Source organism: Hyla sarda, chromosome 1 (genome assembly GCF_029499605.1).
Source record: "Hyla sarda isolate aHylSar1 chromosome 1, aHylSar1.hap1, whole genome shotgun sequence".
NCBI lineage: Eukaryota > Metazoa > Chordata > Amphibia > Anura > Hylidae > Hyla > Hyla sarda.
The window spans coordinates 91,450,133-91,469,748 of record NC_079189.1 but is presented as its reverse complement, the minus strand read 5'-3'; the positions used below and the strand labels follow the sequence as shown (position 1 = coordinate 91,469,748).

At 43.0% G+C, this 19,616-nt stretch overlaps 1 protein-coding gene across 2 annotated transcripts in view; it reads right to left on the bottom strand.

Moving 5' to 3' along the window:
- SLAIN2 (SLAIN motif family member 2) overlaps positions 1-19,616 on the bottom strand; it is a 52,348-nt gene that overhangs the window by 3,496 nt on the left and 29,236 nt on the right. The window contains exons 3-7 of one of the 2 annotated variants that reach the window (XM_056557601.1): positions 19,060-19,245; positions 13,242-13,406; positions 10,373-10,732; positions 8,478-8,615; positions 2,918-2,989 (exon numbers count right to left, since the gene is read on the bottom strand). In XM_056557601.1, coding sequence (XP_056413576.1) covers positions 2,918-2,989; positions 8,478-8,615; positions 10,373-10,732; positions 13,242-13,406; positions 19,060-19,245 — 921 coding nt within the window. The remainder of the gene's footprint in view (positions 1-2,917; positions 2,990-8,477; positions 8,616-10,372; positions 10,733-13,241; positions 13,407-19,059; positions 19,246-19,616) is intronic. The other variant, XM_056557606.1, reaches the window with a different exon arrangement.

Genomic DNA, 19,616 nt, shown 5'->3' with positions numbered 1-19,616 from the left:
AGGTAATACATGGAGAAGACAAGTCCGTCTTGTTTTGTAATTTTCTTGGGGAAACAAGGCATTAAATCAGAATAATACAAAAATAAAGTTCAGAATACTTGTTAACATCATAGGCTCTGCTAAAAACCTTAGTGACCTCCCCCCAATGACCAAAATGATTGCAGGCAGTGCTATTCTTCATATGCTATAGAATGTGTGACTTGGGCTCAGAATAAAGCCTCCAATGCAAAACGTGAACATCGCCAAAAGGTTACTTTCTAAAGCTTTCAGATGTTTTAGCTGCTTTTTAAAAGTGTTTTTTTTTTTTATGACATCTCCTTTCTTGGGCTACAGCGAAAAGCTAGCCTTTAAAAAAAACACTATCCCGCCCATAGACAGTGACTGACAGCTTCCTGAGCATCAGCGTACATCCACAGAAAGCGTCAGTCATCCTGTGGGGGTTGGAATAAGCAGGACTCTTTACCATCTCTCCTAGGGGGTCTTGTCAGGATTTACTCTCCTTTAAAAACAGAAATTCTGCATTTCTTGCGTTAAGATATCCTGCTCTTGGGGGGTCAGCTTTCCCTAGACACCCATACAATGTGGAAAAATAGAGCGAATGTCATTTCTCTACACTTAAATTAGTTTCTGGGGAGTAAAAATGACCCGTTTGGTTTTTGTCTACAATTGCAAATGCCATGTTATGCTAACTGATTTATGGTACTGAATTGGTATAGCTGTTGTATCCACCATTGTTTGTATTGCTCAGGATGTCGGGGATTGTCCCAACCGATGTCTGTGTTATTGAAAACAAACATATTTATTTTTTAATTAAGGATATAGATAGATGGCCAGGAAGGAAATAGCTGATCTATACTGTATTAAAGTTTTTTTTTATTTTTATTGTAGAATAACCTTAAGATACAGATATATATTTTGGTTTTTCATCTGTCTCGCTTGCAGGATGGTGGTGGCGATGGTGATAAGGGATAGGAGTAATAGGTATTTAATGGTTATTGGTTTCACTACTAACGTAATTTCTATGAAAAGCATAAATAAAAAGTAAAAAAAATGTTTTAAATGTGAATCTTTTGAGTCCTGAACATACAGTATTCTAAGTTAAAGTGATTGGGGAATGGAGAATTTCCTACCAGGGTACCAGTCCAGTAAATCAAAGTAGAATAAAACCATTGATGAAATATTTGAAGCCCCTTTATGATTATATTGGAGATTTGTATAACTAATAGAATGTCCTTTACAAGCACAAATGATCCAATAACTGCAGGCAGTTCTCAATCCCCAACCTCTACCCAGCAGACTACCTTTGTCATTTGGTCCAGTAAAGACAAGAGTGCTGCAGGGACATTAAAATACATCTGCGTTGACAGAATACAGAGGTTGGTACATCATAGTGATCTTCAGTACTGACAAGTTCAGACCCACAGAATCTCTGCTTTACTAAAATATGAAAGAATAGTTGAGGAGGCACGGGCCCGTTGGCCATGGTTGTATCACTGACCTGATGGAATAAATCTCATGAAACAGCGACGCCAGTGCCTCCTCAACTCTACTCTAAAGTTTGGATTTAGCTCTGGTGTATTCCGGAGGATTGAGCACGGTGACTAGTTCTGTTTTTTCGTGTTGAACTCTATACACACTACTACCACCCGCCAACAAAGGTACGCGGCAGTGCCGTACTTGCTTTTATTCTGTTTATGGACTTGTAAACTAAAATATGCCTAACAAAAGACAGTCCAATGCCACAATATCAATGACTACAAGAACAGAGTATGATCCTACAAAGATAACAATAAAAATCTTTGTAGGATCATCCATGTAAGTCAGTGCTTCTCCCTGGTGAAGTGTCACCTAATTATTGAGGAGGTTGAGTGAAGACAGGAATGATAATATGCCACAGGGAGCTCCTCATTGGATTAAATGTTGTGCACAGATAACGAAAAAACCCTTTAGGGGCTGCTCACCTTTTCTTGTTTGACTTGTCAGATTTATTTGAGCCTGTCATAGCAATATCTCGATTGTGGTGCAGCCTCCGGGGATTCAGGTATGGAACAGATGTCCATCGATACAGGGGCAATACGTAGAAGAAAAGGACGGACTCACAGGCACAAATCCACTTGGGTCTTCAACCAATAATTTGGTGATTATGATCAGCTTTTATTCCAAATTATAACTGGTCATTGGCTGGAGACAAGAGTGGTTTTATGCCAGAGAAGCTGTCTCTTTCTACCTGATATACCACAGGGGTCTTTCTTCGGCTGCATCAATTTTATGTTGAGCAATACAACTGACTCAAAGACAAGTTGAAATTTTTTTATTTTATTTTGGCATTGACTTCTAACTTCTACCTTTAATAAGGGCAAAGGCATCAACCTGCTATGACTGGTAAGTCCAGAAAGGTTGAGAAGCCCTGGCTGATGTATAAAAAGGGATGGAAAAATTGTATAACTTAGGAGCTGGTCATTGAACTGGAGGGTCTTTTTTTGTAGACACGTTAGCGTCTTGGACTAGTCGTCGAGTCCTTAAAGGGGTACTCTGCCCCTAGACATCTTATCCCATATCCAAAGAATATAGGATATGATGTCTGATCACGGGTGTCCGCCTGTTGGGACCCCCTGCGATCTCCGACTCGGCACCCTGGCATTTTGAACATTGTTGTCTTGCTCCCTCTGTTAATGTCTATGCAAGAGGGCATGATTGCTGTGGTGGCCCATAATCCGGCACGGAGTGGAGATCAGGGGGTACAGGCCAGAGATCGTGGGGGGTCCCAGTGGCCAGACCTCAGGTGATCAGACATAGGGAATAAGATGTCTACGGGAGGAGTACCCCCTTAAGCAGGCATGTGATAGGCAGTACAGTCCCAACAGACAGATACTAGTATTAGGACGGTTTTATTTGGTACCAAGTGGTGGGGCATTACCTCCTTTAGGGGCAGCATCAACCTGTTTGGTTTTCTGAGATGCACGTGGCATACTTATCTGCCTTTTTGATGCTGTTGAAACACAATGAAATATTTAGTTCATCTAGAACACATATTGCTGGGAGAGTTCATTGTCAGAATGTGGGTTACTATATGCAACAAAGGTGCAAACATACACTCCTCAGCAAGGAAAAGTCCGACTTCTAGAAATTACAGAATCCATAGACATATTAATGATATGCAATATGGACAAAAAAAAAAAAATCATTAAAACTAATCAAAACATTTCCCCTTGATTAGTATTACGTATGGGCATCAAGTGTAGAAATATTTGCACTTATATACCGTGGCATGCCATCAAAAGGTTATTAATGGTTGTTTGATGAATGTTCTGCCACGCTGAATGCACTTGGGTATGCAAGTCCTCACAATTTGCTCCTGGCAGCTCCCTTAGCAATAGCCGACAAGCGACGTCCCAGATGTGCTCAATGGGAAACAAAGCCACCCTGGCGGCTCGCAGTAACACAAGCATTGTGTCCTGGTGTTGGGTTATAAACTGCTCCTTGGAAACTTCAGAGAAATAACCACTATGTATAACCTCATTGGGGGAGAATTATCAAAACCTGTCCAGAGGAAAAGTTGCCGTGTTGCTCATAGCAACCAATCAGATCGCTTCTTTCATTTTTGAAAGGACCTTTGAAAAATGAAAGAAGCGATCCGATTGGTTGCTCTGGGAAAATCAGCAACTTTTCCTCTGGACAGGTTTTGATAAATCTCATCTATTGACCGTATGCAAGTACATCTATTCCTGCATGTGGCGTTCATACTCGTTGCTGTAAAGCAGTGTTTCCCAACCAGGGTGCCTCCAGGTGTTGCAAAACTACAACTCCCAGCATGCCCGGACAGCCAGAGGCACCCTGGTTGGGAAACACCGCTTTAATCTAGGAGTTGTAGTTTGCAACATCTGGAGGCACACTGGTTGGGAAACTGCTGGCTGTATAGAATTGAAGGGTTTCGAATATTTTGTTTCCATTTTTTATCATTGGCATATCATTAACATGTCTATCAATCCTGTGATTTCCATAATTCCATAGCTTTTCCTTCTTGGTGATGTAATTTAAATGTGGAGAAGTGTAGAACATAAACTTATATATCATAAGGTGGGTGGAAAAAGCTGTGAAAAAAAAGGCGTGCAGAGAAGCGTGGGGAAAGTCATAAGTTGGACACTTTGCTTACACTAAACTTCAAATGGGCAAATTTGAAGCTGGCACGTGCAAATCCTATTTAACTTAGCAGTGACTTGTGGGGGGCAAAGTATCAAGCCAATAGACTACAACAGACAACATCCACTAGTTGAATGTAGTCCAAAACCTGCCTAACAGTCTAATGTATAGGAACCAACAGTCTAATGTGTCAAGGACCAACACACACACCACTGTTGACCACTGAACCCAGGTAGAGACTGAATAGAGTGGTGGCTGTCTCTTCATTCCAGTCTGTGGGAGTTGCAGAAACAGATGGTCACAATAGAAGAGAAGACTACTGACATTTAGGGTATGTTCACACTGCGTAATTCCAGCAGAATATCGGTGTGAGTAGGACTTCCGTGAGACCCGTTCCCACTAAGAAATTTCAGCAGCGGTTGAAATTGATCCACGCAAAGAAAGAACATGTTGATTCTTTGCACGAAAGTCCACGAGCCCTGCATTGCCATCAATGGTGATGGCACAGGGCTGCGAGGGTCCTACCAAAAGTATGGGTGGGTTCACACTACGTTTTGTCCCATACGGGAGCGCATACGGCAGGGGGGAGCTAAAATCTCGCGCTCCCGTATGTCACCGTATGCGCTCCCGTATGTCATTCATTTCAATGAGCCGACCGGAGTGAAACGTTCGGTCCGGTCGGCTCATTTTTGCGCCGTATGCGCTTTTACAACCGGACCTAAAACCGTGGTTGACCACAGTTTTAGGTCCAGTTGTAAAAGCGCATACGGCGCAAAAATGAGCCGACCGGACCGAACGTTTCACTCCGGTCGGCTCATTGAAATGAATGACATACGGGAGCGCATACGGTGACATACGGGAGCGCGAGCTTTTAGCTCCCCCCTGCCGTATGCGCTCCCGTATGGGACAAAACGTAGTGTGAACCCACCCTATTCCGGCAGTGCCTGATGGAATCTCCGCTCGCGGAAATCGGAGACACATTCACATTTCTCAGTGTAAACATACCCTTACAGTGTAACTACAATGTTGTTGTAGTAGTAGGATACATGGTTACAACTCCTGGCAACTATGTAGCGCACTGCTAAAGCTGTCTACAGAATTGCAGGAAGTCTTCTAGGCTTGCATGGTAATTCCATAGACCGCTCATTTTAGCAGGAGGCTACAGACATGCTAGAGGTTTTAAGGCGGTTGTCTGGCAAAAATAATTTTTTTTTTTTTTACCAACATGTCCAGGCTGCCAACATGTCAAAAAAACTCTATACTTACCCCTCACTTTGTCCCTGTAACACAGCTCTGATGTTTGTCGTACTCTCCTTTCTGGTTCTGGAGCCCAATATGCCAAAGTGCCGCTGAGCCAATCGCTGGCTAAGGTGGAGCACCACTGTAGTCACTGATTAGCTGAGCGGTAATGTGATGTATTGGGCTCCAGCACCAGAAAGTTAAGTTCCCTGGGGACTGGGGTCCATGTGACACACTGCCGCTCAGCCAATCACTGACAGCAGTGGTGTCTTACCAGAGTCAGTCATTTGGCTAAGTGGCACTCTGACATATTGGGACTCAGCACCAAAAGAAGCACGGCTGACACCGAAGCAGTATTATCAGGAACAAGTGAGGGGTAAATAAATAAATAACATTTTTATAATCCTTTAAGATTTTTTTTATAGAAGTAATTTACAAATCTGCTTAACTTTCTGGCACCAGTTGATTTAAAAAATAAAAAAATTAATAAAAAATAAATAAAAAAAAATTATTCTCCTAGAGGGAAAGTTGAGCAGTTGCCCATAGCAACCAGATCATTTTTAAAAAGGCCTCTAAAAACATAAAAGAACCCGATTGGTTGCCATGAACAATCCTCCATACAGATTTTGATAAATCTCCACAATATTTACTTAAAAGGCCTCATTCACATGAGCATTTGGAGCTCTGTTTGCTGATTCAGTTGGGTCTGGGTCCACACAGCAGTATTTCTGCACAAAAATGCTGCATGAATTTATAGCCAATACACTTCAATGGGATACCGCTGGCACATTCACACAGCAGAATTAATGCTGCAGGAATTTCACTGAAATGGAATTCTGCAAAAACTATTAACAGGTTCAATGGTTTAGCAAAATCCGGAATGCAGAATTGCCTGCAGTAGCGGAAAATGTGCTGTGTGAATGGGACAGCGGAAATTCCATTCACCACAATGTTAGCTTGATGTTAAAGGGGTTATCCAGGAAAAAAAACAAAAAAAAAAAAAACTTTTTTTGGATATATCAACTGGCTCCAGAAAGTTAAACAGATTTGTAAATTACTTCTATTAAAAAAATCTTAATCCTTTCACTATTTATGAGCTGCTGAAGTTGAGTTGTTCCTTTTTGTCTAAGTGCTCTCTGATGACACGTGTCTCGGAAACCGCCCAGTTTAGAAGCAAATACCCATAGCAAACCTCTTCTACTCTGTGCAGTTCCCAAAACAAGCAGAGATGTCAGCAGAGAGCACTGTTGCCAGACAGAAAACAACTCAACTTCTGCAGCTGATAATTATTGAAAGGATTAAGATTTTTTTATAGAAGTAATTTACAAATCTGTTTAACTTTCTGGAACCAGTTGATATAAGAAAAAGTTTTTTCCTGGAATACCCCTTTAATGAAGCAGAATTTCCAAGCTGAATAGAAATTCAGCTGTGTGAACATACCCTTATATACCTATACCTCCTATGAAAAGCTTCAAAGTATGCCAATGTACAGGCCTATGGTGCCCATTGACTTACGGTTAAACAAATTATTTATATTATTTTTTTATTTATTTTTTTCCTATATATTTTTTGTAGTGGCCTTCTTTATAGGAAAGAGCAGTCTGCTGCTCTTTCCTGTGTAGAAAAAAAATGCTCCTGTGTAGAAAAAAAACTGTTCCGAACGCTGAAGCAGGGAGCAAGTGACGTCATCACCTGTCACACCCCCTCCCATAGACTTGCCCCCTCCCATAGACTTGCTTTGAGGGGGTGGGGAGTGACGTCATGAGGGGGCGGGGCTATGACGTCACTAGTTCCCTGCTCCAGCATTCGGAACAGTTTGTTCCAAATGCTGAGCAGCGGAGTGCCCCTTTAAGAACAAAAGGACACTTTGGCCTCTGTCCAGGGGATGGTACTCTTTAGATACATTTCACATATATGCCACTAGCTTTGAGGATTTATACTTGAAATGCAGGGCATGAACATAGTGGCCCTCATTTACTATTGCAAACCCGACATGTTTTGTCGGGTTGTGCGCCAGATTCTGTCGCATTGCGCCAGAAAATCTGTCTGCGCCAGAATCTGCGCCACAAATTCTGTCTGCGCCAGAATGTGCACCAGAATTGAAAAAAACCCCCACTAACTCTCCATTTTGCTAAGAAAACCCGAAAGGGGCGTGGCTGCCGTGAAAAGGGGGCGTGATCTCCAAAAAGGGGAGTGTTCCCGACATTCACAAAAACCCAACATATTTACTAAGGTTTCCACATAAAATGTGGTGAATTTGAGCTGAGGAAAACCCGACAGATCAGAGCATGTGTAAAAAAAAAAAAGCAAAGTGTAGGGAAAGTGGAAAATGTAGGGAAACCTTAGTAAATACCGTGGAAAATAAATTGTAGGGAATTAAAACCTAAACTCCACTCTTAGTAAATGAGGGCCAGTATGTAAACAGCCTATGAGCAACATACATTTGTCCAAAATACTTTCCAGGAAATATCAGCCAGTAATAGCTTGATGCATACTGCGAAGCACATGCAAGGAGGCCATGCACAAAACAAATTAATCCATGTTGATTCTAATGCCTTTATTTCACACCCCATGTACGCAACATGTAATGCAATATAGCGATTCAAATACAGAATACATTGACATTAAAAGGGGTCTTCCCAACAACGAAGATTGTAAACATGACAGCCGGTGGCTCAGTTCACTCCAATCACTAAACCAGGGGGGTCCGGAGTGCCCTGTTCTTCCTAAAAGCCCAACCATGTGAGAAGTTTTGATAGCATGGCAGAACACATGGCCGCCCCATACCCAGTAAATAAAGCTTCAGCGTGTATACTTGGCTACACAGATGTGCTGAAGGGGTATCTATGGACTCTGCACCCTTGTTTTAGTGATCATGGAGGTCCAGTGATATAACTCATCATTCCTTAAGTACAAGTTAATTTACTAATATCAGACCAGGTCCCCAGATCTGGAATTGCAGAAGTTTTCATTGACTATACATCTCACGTTGTTAAGGAGTTCTCTTTTCACTTTAATGCTTGCATGCTGCATACAGTATTGTCATGGGTTAACATGACAGATTCCCAGTCTCATGCAGGTAAGAGGTTTTCACTTACTGGAAGTGCTCGATACTCGAGGCGCTCCACCATTTTGAACCTGCAAGTTTGACTCAAAACTTCTGCTGTTTTTTACAGCCTCCACCGTCTGTGGGCTCGATACCCTGGAGAGATTTGGAAGACTCCTCCTCAGTTTCTCTACATGACGAGGTGCAGGAGAAAAGAAAAAAAAAAGAAAACACATTAGTTACCCATCATGTACACCAGTGTCTCCCAACCAGGGTGCCTCCAGCTGTTGCAAAACCACAACTCCCAGCATGCCTGGACAGCCGTTGGCTGTCCAGGCATGCTGGAAGTTGTAGTTTTGCAACAGCTGGAGGCACCCTGGTTGGGCAACACCAATGTACACAGAGGGGAGACATTACAGCTCTGTGCATGCTGTTATCAAGGCTTTTATGACTGATATGAACCATTTAATGTATCCTTATCCATAACATTTAAGAAAGAGATAAAGAAAAAAAAACACACAGGGGGCGCTCCCTGATGAGGTAGGTGTATCTGCTGGTGTGTACACTTCACCACACCCAGGTGATATACCGACCTTTTATGAAGCTGCACTGGAATTTGCAGCAAATGGCTTAAGTGAAGGTGATTGCGGTTGTTGGCTGCTACACTCTTGCCAATATTGGACCCCGGTAATGGTGACCGATAGAGAATAGCGAAAGGCGAATAAGGTAAAGAAACTGGTTAGCGGAGGCTCTGCACAACTGTAGTCATGAAGAGAAGACTCGAGCAGCACAGGACGATAAAACATTTATTGGTATAATTGGGAACAACGCGTTTTGGCATATCCTAATGCCTTCCTCAGGTCCACTTACAGTTCCCAGATGTTGATTGTGCTCAGTTCCGGGTTGCTGCTTGTGGAAGTCCTGCGTGTATCTGTGCTGGCAGACCGCGGCAGCACAGATCCACGCAGGACTTCCACAACCAAGTGGAACTGAGGAAGGCATTAGGGTATGCTGAAACGCGTTGTCCCCAATTATACCATTAAAAGTTTTATTGTCCTATGCTGCTCGAGTCTTCTCTTCATGACTACAGTTGTGCAGCGCCTCCGCTAACAGGTTTCTTTACCTTATTCGCCCTTTGCTAGCCATAACGTTGCCATTCTTCAAATAATACATTTATTACGACCATCAAATATCAATAGAAATCTGTCGGAAAAGAAGTTGCAAACCTAAACAAACCTTAATTGTATTTTTTAGCAGTCTACATTTTATCACTTGACCTCAGAGATGTTTTACTTTGCCGTTTGTAGGACCTATCTATCAACAGGGTATTGTGCACATGGCATGTCTATGAGAAGAACAGAGCAGTGCCCAAAGTTACTGAGCCATATCAAAAGGTGGGAGCAGGGAGGACTTTTCCCAGCACAAGGCATTTCCAGAGGAGACGCTGCTAGCAGGGAGGTCTTGTGGTTCAGGATTAACAATATTGTCATCTTGCAAAGCTGCTATAAAATTTATTAGCCTCAGAGATTCAGGAAATAAAAATGGAGGGCACCAAGGAGGAAATTAAAATCTACACGGCTGCCATTTATAGCCCCCGGCATACTCTGGGCCACGTGAGCTAATGTCACAATGTTTGTCTAAACTGCAGCCCTCACTCACTTTACCTATAGGTTCAGGTGTCAATGGTGAAGAATTACGGTATAAATTCAGCACCAAAATACTCATTAAATCTGCATCCAATGCAATAAAATTTGGTATTTGTTACCTTATTCACATGCATTGAAAAAAAATCTGTACAAATTATGCAGCAAGCTCTATATTCAAAGTAGCTGACTAGCTGGTAATAAAGCTCATTGCTATAACGGTAAAACTGTCTGCAATATTCACCCCAACACAGATGTTAAAAGACTTCTGGGTACACAGAATTTATTTCTGTTGATATTTTACCTTCATTTTTTACCACGTTCGTTTGCATGTCAGTAGCATGTCCCTGAAGAGAGAGGCGAGGCTGCTGTAGACGGCTGAGCATAGGCTGAGGGGAAGATCCTCTGTACTCCAAGCTGCGGGCTGGAGATCTGGAGCGAGGAGAATTTCTTGGCGAATGTCTGGGAGAAGGCCGAGGAGAATGCCGTGGAGAAGGGGAGTACCTGCTGACAGACAGGTGTGCAGAGTGGTGGATGGCATCCTCCTCATCTTCCAAACTGTGAGCATCAAGTTCCTGGTCACTATAGGTGCCTCTCCTCATAGAGTGACAAGAGGAGCCAGAGCTGCGCCGGGAAGCAGAAGCTGCATATTCTTGCCGTAGACCTGTCCAGGGTCAGAACAGAGAAAGAGCAGCTTTAGATTTTAACACAGAAAATAGGAGATTCAGATTAAAAGCAAAACACAGTTAAGATGTCAGATTACAAACCATAAAGCCAAAATAAACAAGGACTGAAAAAGTGGAAATAAAAGAATGCAACAGGCACACACAAGGCCCCTTGCACGTTGGTTCAGCAGACCGTTTATTACCGCCACAGACCATGACTAATTCAGGCTTCTTCGTATGGAAGACAAATTCATACAATGATGGACATGTGCACAATTCTGAGCACTGCACTGAAGTTTGTCATCTTTCTAAATGCATTCTAGAGATGAAGATCTAAGATGATTTATCTAAACACAAAAGAGTGTAGGCCTAGCACTCCTCTTTAATGGGGTACTGGGAAAAAAAAAATTTTCATATCAACTGGTGCCAGAAACTTATACAGATTGGTAACTTACTTCTATTTTAAAATCTTTAGCCTTATCAGCTGCTCTATGTCTCTTATAATGTTGTGTAGCTCTCTGCTGCCACCCCTGTCCATGTCAGGAACTGTCCAGAGCTGGAGCAAATCCCCAAAGCAAACCTCTCTGGACAGTTCCTGACATAGACAGCACTGTGGTCAGTTACCCCTTTACCTGCTCTGTACACCTTTCTCATTAAAGGGGATACTTTGCTCCAATCAGAACTCAGTGCTCCACTCTGACAGGAGAACTCAGCAAAGCAATGTAAAAGGTAATGCTCTTGTTGTCTGTCTGAAGCTCCCCACGACATAATAAAGTCCATAAAAAGACCAAGAACAACTGACGAGTTCCAAACATTCTTGATCAGTCTATGATTAAGAGTTTGATTGAAATGCATCAGTGGTTTAACCCCTTAAGGACTCAGGGTTTTTCAGTTTTTGCACTTTTGTTTTTTCCTCCTTACCTTTTAAAAATCATAACCCTTTCAATTTGCCACCTAAAAATCCATATTATGGCTTATTTTTTGCGTCGCCAATTCTACTTTGCAGTGACATGGCGAAACGGAAAAAAAAAATCATTGTGCGACAAAATCGAAGAAAAAACGCCATTTTGTTAATTTTGGGGGCTTCCGTTTCTACGCAGTGCATATTTCGGTAAAAATAACACCTTATCATTCTGTAGGTCCATACGGTTAAAATGATATCCTACTTATATAGGTTTGATTTTGTCGTACTTCTGGAAAAAATCATAACTGCATGCAGGAAAATTTATATGTTTAAAAATGTCATCTTCTGACCCCTATAACTTTTTTATTTCTCCACGTACAGGGCGGTATGTGGACTAATTTTTTGCGCCGTGATCTGAAGTTTTTATCAGTATGATTTTTGTTTTGATCAGACTTTTTGATCACTTTTTATTCATTTTTTAATGGTATAAAAAGTGACCAAAAATGCGCTTTTTTTGACTGGAATTTTTTTGCGTGTACTCCATTGACCGTGCGGTTTAATTAATGATATATTTTTATAGTTCAGACATTTACGCATGCGGCGATACCACATATGTTTATTTTTTTTACACTTTTTTTTTATGGGAAAGGGGGGGTGATTCAAACTTTTATTAGGGAAGGGGTTAAATGACCTTTATTAACACTTTTTTTTTAAATTTTTTTTGCAGTGTTATAGGTCCCATAGGGACCTATAACACTGCACACACTGATCTCCTATGCTGATCACTGGCGTGTATTAACACGCCTGTGATCAGTGTTATCGGCGCTTGACTGCTCCTGCCTGGATCTCAGGCACGGAGCAGTCATTCGCCGATCGGACACCGAGGAGGCAGGTAAGGGCCCTCCCGGTGTCCTGCAAGCTGTTCGGGACGCCGCGATTTCACCGCGGGGGTCCCGAACAGCCCTACTGAGCAGCCGGGTCACTTTCACTCTCACTTTAGAAGCGGCGGTCAGCTTTGACCACCGCTTCTAAAGGGTTAATACCGCACATCGCTGCGATCAGCGATGTGTGGTATTAGCCGCGGGTCCTGGCCGTTGATGAGCGCCGGGACCGTCGCGATATGATGCGGGATCGCGGCGCGATCCCGCTTCATATCGCAGGAGCCGGCGCAGGACGTAAATATACGTCCTGTGTCGTTAAGGGGTTAAGGTCTTGTTATGGATTTTAAAAGGGGTATTCCAGGAAAGAAAAAATCAATCAACTGGCTCCAGAAAGTTAAAAAGATTTGTAAATTGCTTCTATTAAAAAAATCTTAATCCTTCCAATAATTATCAGCTGCTGAAGTTGTTTTTTCCTGGATAACCCCTTTAATCTTTGTGCACAGCAATAAATTAACTTGGCTCTTCATCTTGAGTTCTGGACTTCCGTCTCTTTTATTCTTGTCAACTAGTGTGCTCACACCTTCCTTGCACAGAGAAAAGAAACAAGGAGTTAAAACACTTAACTCTGCAACTGCAATACTATGCTAAATGTGACTAGTCACTGGTCAGCAATCCAGGAGATTGGATGCAGAGTGGATTTCTTGATGGACATTACATACTCACTTTCCTCTTGCATCCGGGCAAGTATTTGAACATCTGTGACATCATTTAGCTTGTAATTTGACCCTACAGAGTCCTCATCCATCTCAGATGTACTAAGTTCACTGTCTACAGAGGATTGTGGGCTGACAGGAGGAGGTATTCTCTCTGTAGAGTTCTTATAGTGTCCTAGAAAAAAAAACAACACCACAAATGTAATTATTACAAAGACGAGATAAGCAAGTAAATAGCAAAAAGGACAACTCGCACTCAAATCTTTTACCCGGTATTTTAGGATTTGCATCTGTACACACACAGTGCATCTATACCAGTGGTCCCCAAACTGTGGCCCTCCAGATGTTGCAAAACTACAATTCCCAGCATGCCTGGACAGCCGTTGGCTGCCCAGGCATGCTGGGAGTTGTAGTTTTGCAACATCTGGAGGGCCACAGTTTGGGGACCACTGATCTATACTTTTAAGTAATGTATACGTAGGCATTGTGGTCTTAAAGCGTTTTACTGCTTTTAACAGATATTCTAGAGTAGTCTATGTCAGGGTTTCCCAATCAGGGTGCCTCCAGATGTTGCAAAACTAAAACTCCCAGCATACCCGGACAGCGCTGGGAGTTGTAGTTTTACAACAACTGGAGGCACCCTGGTTGGGAAACATGCCTCCATGTATATAAGTACCATTGCCATGGCAGAGAAAATTGTTGCCCCCACCAGACTAGTACCCCATCGGGAAGCATTTAGGGGGGGGAGGGGGGGTAGCATTGTGTGTGTTTGGGCTGGATAAAGGGGAGGATGCAGAGCCTAATGGGTCTGTGTTGCAGGTTCTGTGGCTGGCAGAAATAGCCATGATAGTCCGGCCCAGATGGAGAGGTAAAGGGAAACTGAATAACTCCAATCAGAGAAGAGGTCATCTGCGAGTCCCTGGAAATAGCAGTACGGTCATCTACGTAGTCAGATATATAGGTATTGTGCATCGTTTATTTTTAGTCATTTTTTTGTCTTCGATCGAAAATTATTCAGTAGGTTCGAGACAAATTTCAAAAGGGCTGACCAGAGCTGAAAAAGGTTGGGAAACACCGACTTGAGCATTGGCATGTGACTGTCACCTCTTAGAGATGGGTCCAGATACGCCTTGTTCTTTTATTTGCCTGTGTCATTAATTGATTAATATGTAAAGTAGTGTAGAGCATGGACACAGGATCAGGTCTATAATGGTACACGCTGTGTACAGAACTCAATGAAAACCCAGCAACCTTAACCTCCAATGACACTGGCGTACACAGATCATTATTTGTGCCACTTGACTTTGAATACAGGAAAAATAGCTAGTAAAACATTACATTTGGGCAAAGGGCCAGGTCCAACCCTGCTTTGTGCTGTAAGTAACATGATATTCCGAGGCATGAGCCCAGCCAAAAATATTCTTCTTGTGTTTGGAAAATAACGTGTCTCCGAGGAAACTAAAGTGCCGGCAAGTCATAAAATAGCATAAGGGGGAACCAGGCTGGTCTAAGGATAGGTAGTGGTTCAGGAGAGCGCCCTCTCTCCTTCCTTGTCTTATACCTCTAACTATGCCAGACAGTATGAACATTCCCCCCAACACACAGCTGGCTACATTTCTAGCAAGAACAAACAGCACAGCGTTTAAGGCCGGGTTCACACTATGGAATTTACGACCGGAATTCTACTTCTGAATTTCTACTGCCTGAGGGCAAAATGCAAGTGGATGGGTTTTCCGTTAACCTATTCACACTGCAAAATTTCTGTCAGAAAATTTCGATCTATAAATTCCACCAGAACATTGAACGTGCTCAATGTTCTGGTGGAATCCACGATACAGACATTGCCATCAATCAGGATGGCAGGGTTCGTGCAGTCCTAGCGCTGATTCAATCAGCACTGATGGGATTCAGAATCACCGGCCAAAATTCTTCTGGCCGCAGATTCTGTCATGTGAACCTGGCCTTTTAAGGAAACTATTTTATGGGAAATACAAGTATTAACTTAGGTCAAGAGAGGCCATAGTTCCTCTATAAAGGATCTTCTACTAAGGTCTTGGTGGCAGGTAGACCAGAATCATTAATTCCTCGATTTCAGAAATCTATGTAGGAAGTAACAAAATATTAAACTACCCACTGTACTTCAAGACCATTACTGGCACCCAAACGTCAGCCAGCCCAAACTAGTTAGGATGTCAACAATTAACACTGACCACCCATAATCTTGACACCTAGAATACTAGAAAGACTAGGTATGACTATGCTGCATCATTTATTGCATACAAAATCAATGGTTCATTACGATTGTTGGACTGTCTATTGCTCGGGCCTGACACACAACAGTCTTTATGTTAGACAGCATTCATATAAGTCATCCAGTCATTCCCTTTAGAATTTTTTTTTAACCAGCCATTCTTTATTTAAAAGGGATTTTCCCAAAATTGAAAAGGTATCTTGCCTATCCACAGGATCAGTGACAAACTAGCTGAATCGGTGGAGGTCTGACTGCTGGGACCACTACTGATCATGGGAATGTGGGTGTTGTGTCCCCCAAGTAAATGACCTGTGGCCGAGTGTATGTGTGCATGTACCTACAATCACTCAGGGGACAACTTGATGTCATACTTGTAAACTTTTTTCCCCAACTGTAAATTTTTATTAAAATTTTTAAAAATAGAAATCCAAAATCCAAATATACATAGCAATAAGGTATCATGCCGAAAGAATCTGGAAAGCATGGCAGTCCAAATGATCATTAAACAACTATTCACTAGAAGAAACTGCGCGTATAACCAAACATATCAACACTGCATGTGTACCCAACGGCCAAAGCCAACAATAACGGCATTACAAAGAACACAAATCAAGCAGAAAAAAAAAAAAAAAAAAAAAAAAACACACTACATCAGACAGTACATAGGCGAACAAAAAGGGAGGGAAGGGAACATCGTAAGGAAAAGAAGGTAGATGGCTCAGGGAGGCTGCTGATCAGTGAAACAATCCCCCGGGTCCCAAATAGAGAGTAACAACGGTACAGTATTGTTCAGAGAAGCAGTCAGAGGCTCGAGGGATTGGATCTCACGAATTCGGGCCAACAACTCGTTCTCAGACGGAGGGGCAATCTGTTTCCAATATTCAGTAATCAGTGTCTTGGCTGCCAAAACAACGTGCATAAACAATTTAAACGGCTTCTTGATGAGGGCCCTATGAGACAAATGCAAGAAGTAAACCAGGGGGTCAAGGGGGCCCAAAAATTTGACAAAAGTGGACCCAATCCCCACCCCGCAATGCCAGCACTGTGGAGGGATGGAAGGGTTCAATCTGCTAAGGAGTTCAGGAGTATGGTACCACCCCATAAGCAGTTTAAATTGTGTTTCTTTATAAGCCGTACAAAACGAGGCCTTGGAGGCCCTCTCCCAAATCACACGCCATTGGGGGATAGTAATACTGGTATTCAGGGCCTCCTCCCACCGGTCCATGTAGAGATGTGCAGGGTCAGCACCACACAGTGGAGAATTGAGGATGGAATAAATAGCAGAAAGGAGACCCTTCATCTGCGGACCCGGATGGCATATTTGTTCAAAACCTGTAGGCAGAGAGACCACCGTAGAACCCAGGGTAGAGGACATATGACTAAGCTGGAGATAATGGAACCACTCTGAGGAGAGAAGACCATTCTTGGACACCAATTGATCAAACGGTAGAAGAGCACAGGAACGAAAATGTACTTCATCTGCCCAACAAAAGAGTCCCCTAGCACCCCATAAGCTCACCATACCAGATGTCAAGCCAGGCAAAAAATTTGGATGGTATAAAAAGGATCACAGAGCAGAAGGCAAGCACACCAGTATAAACTTAGCGGAACAATAACCCCAGACATTTCGGGAGAAAGCCATTGGACCCAAAAGAGGACCCAAAGAAGGAGAGGAGAGTCCAAAAGGAGAGAGAGTTGGGATGAACAGGGGCCAGCCAAAGCTTCTCAAGCCCCATCCATCGACTACATGCATGATATGAGGACCAAGCAGCCAAGTGACACAGATGGGCAGCCCAATAATACTTAGCCACATCCGGTACAGCCAGAGCCCCAAAGGACCTACTCGCCATCATTGCAGTCATTGGTAAACTAGGTTGTCTAGCGTCCCATATAAAGCAGAAAACAGAATAAAGGGAGTGAATAGCAGAGAGTGGGACCCGTACCGGAAGAGTATTGAAAAAGTGTAAAAATTTAGGGAGGACTGTCATTTTGACAGCCACTATGCGATCGAAAAACATATATTGGAATCACCACAACTCCAGAAGACCCTGAAGTTGCCGAAACAAAGAAGGAAAATTAGCTGAGTACAGGGAGGCACAGGAGGGAGTCAGGAAAACCCCAAGGTATTTAAGAGCAGAGGGAGACCACTTAAAAGAGAAGTCAGAAGAGGCAGATAGCCGATATTCCGGTATAAGTCAACGGCTATTTATTCCCCCCCCCCCCGGTGACACCGCTGCAGATCATTGATTTAAAGCGGGCGCTTTAAATCAATGAACTGCAGCGGCTTTTGCAATGCCAGAGACCGCTGCCGCCACCTGCTTCTCTCCCCCTGCCTGTCCTGGGGTCCTGAGTCCTATCACCGCCAACGCGCCGTGCCCCCCCCATTCCCGGTTTTATAATTACCTGTTCCTGGGGCCCGCTCTACTTCTGTCTCCGGGAGCCAGAAATAGCGTGGACCCGGGCCCCTGTAATTATAAAACCGGGGATGGGGGAGGCAATGGGGCAGCAGCCGGGGCGGTGCGGTGGGGGGGTGCGGGGCATTATCGGCAAGCTAATTGCCGATACCGATAACGTCCAAAATCGTGAATATCGGCTGATAATATCGGCCAAACCGATAATCGGTCGATCCCTAGTCTAATCTCTGGAGCCCTTCAACCCTGACAAAGAAACCAGCGCTGCTCCCCCTCACGTTTTCCCTGCACAGTGGTGCTCCTGCAAGGACCCCATTCACTTCAACGGAGCTGTGGTTTGGTTGGGATCCCAGAGATCAGACCTTCACCGACCTTAAAAGGAAACCGGTCACTAAGTTTTACCCTATATATAATGAGTGGCAACACATAGTGGTTAATGTATCCTGCCATACCTGGATGTCTGCTGGCACATCTATAAATGTGGAGAAAATTACTTTTATAAATATAACACACAGTATGTAAATTAGGTTCAAGTAGTCACCAAGCACATGGCTGTCCGGTGGAATGCAGCTGCTGAAGTAGTCACGGCTCCCAGGGCTGTAATTGTGCCTATCCAGACATGATTAAGTAGCTCAGTCAGGGCCTCATGTCCGTGGTCACAGCTAGGTTATCATGTCTGGATAGGCATTATTAGAGTCTGAATAGGCATGATTACAACCCGGGGCACCGTGACTACTTCAGCATGCCTGGTGACTACTACTAATTTACATACTGCATGTGACATTTATAAAAGTTGTTTTCTCCACATTTTTATATGTGCCAGTAGATATGCAGGCATGGTAGGACACATGATAACCTCAATTACCTGTTGCGACTCGTAAAACTTAGTGACAGGTTCCCTTTAAAGTAATGGCATCACTTTATGTAATGGAAATAGCTCCTTAATTACTACTATATTATGACATATCACAAACTTGTTCACAAATGTAGCTTTGTGAAGTTTGATCATGCCATTTAGTAGTTCTTTGGCTGTACAGGAATCAGAAATATGAGGTCAGGTCTCCATTAGTACAACATTCAGTACAGTATGACCCATCAAGTATAGTAAAGACCCCAATAACCTCTTAACTTGCCCTTCCGTAAAGAGCAGACATTTATATACTCACCTGTGCTGATTGGCAGAACCAGCTGCCTCACCACCGGAGGTCTCGCATGGACGGGGGAGGGAGAGCTTAAACCACTGTTATAGGGGCTTCCACTAGGATTTGGGCTGTAGGAGCTGGCATAGCTGGAAGAGCTGGCAAAGCTGGAAGAGCTATAGGGAATGCTGTACATACTCTGCCTCTTGCTGGCTGGAAGACAGAATAAACAAAGATGTTCAGATAACTCAGATATATATTTGATATACAAGACATGTTGTACATTTGATTTTACCAAGACATTCCCCGTCTTTTTTTTCGTGGACACCTCAAGGAAGAGCATCGGCCCAACATACTGACAGATGGCCTTTCAATAGTGGCCATAGAGAGGGGAGATGAAAATAATAAAGATGGTGGGTTGTGGATTTTAACAGCAGATTCTGCCCTTTGCAAGACAATCTATTAAATCATCAACCAAATCAACATTAAAAAATAAATAAATAAATGAGTGTAAGGCACTGTTTAAACAATGTTTCATGTGTCTGTTGGACATCAGAGTACAGTCATAAAACTATTCTGACATA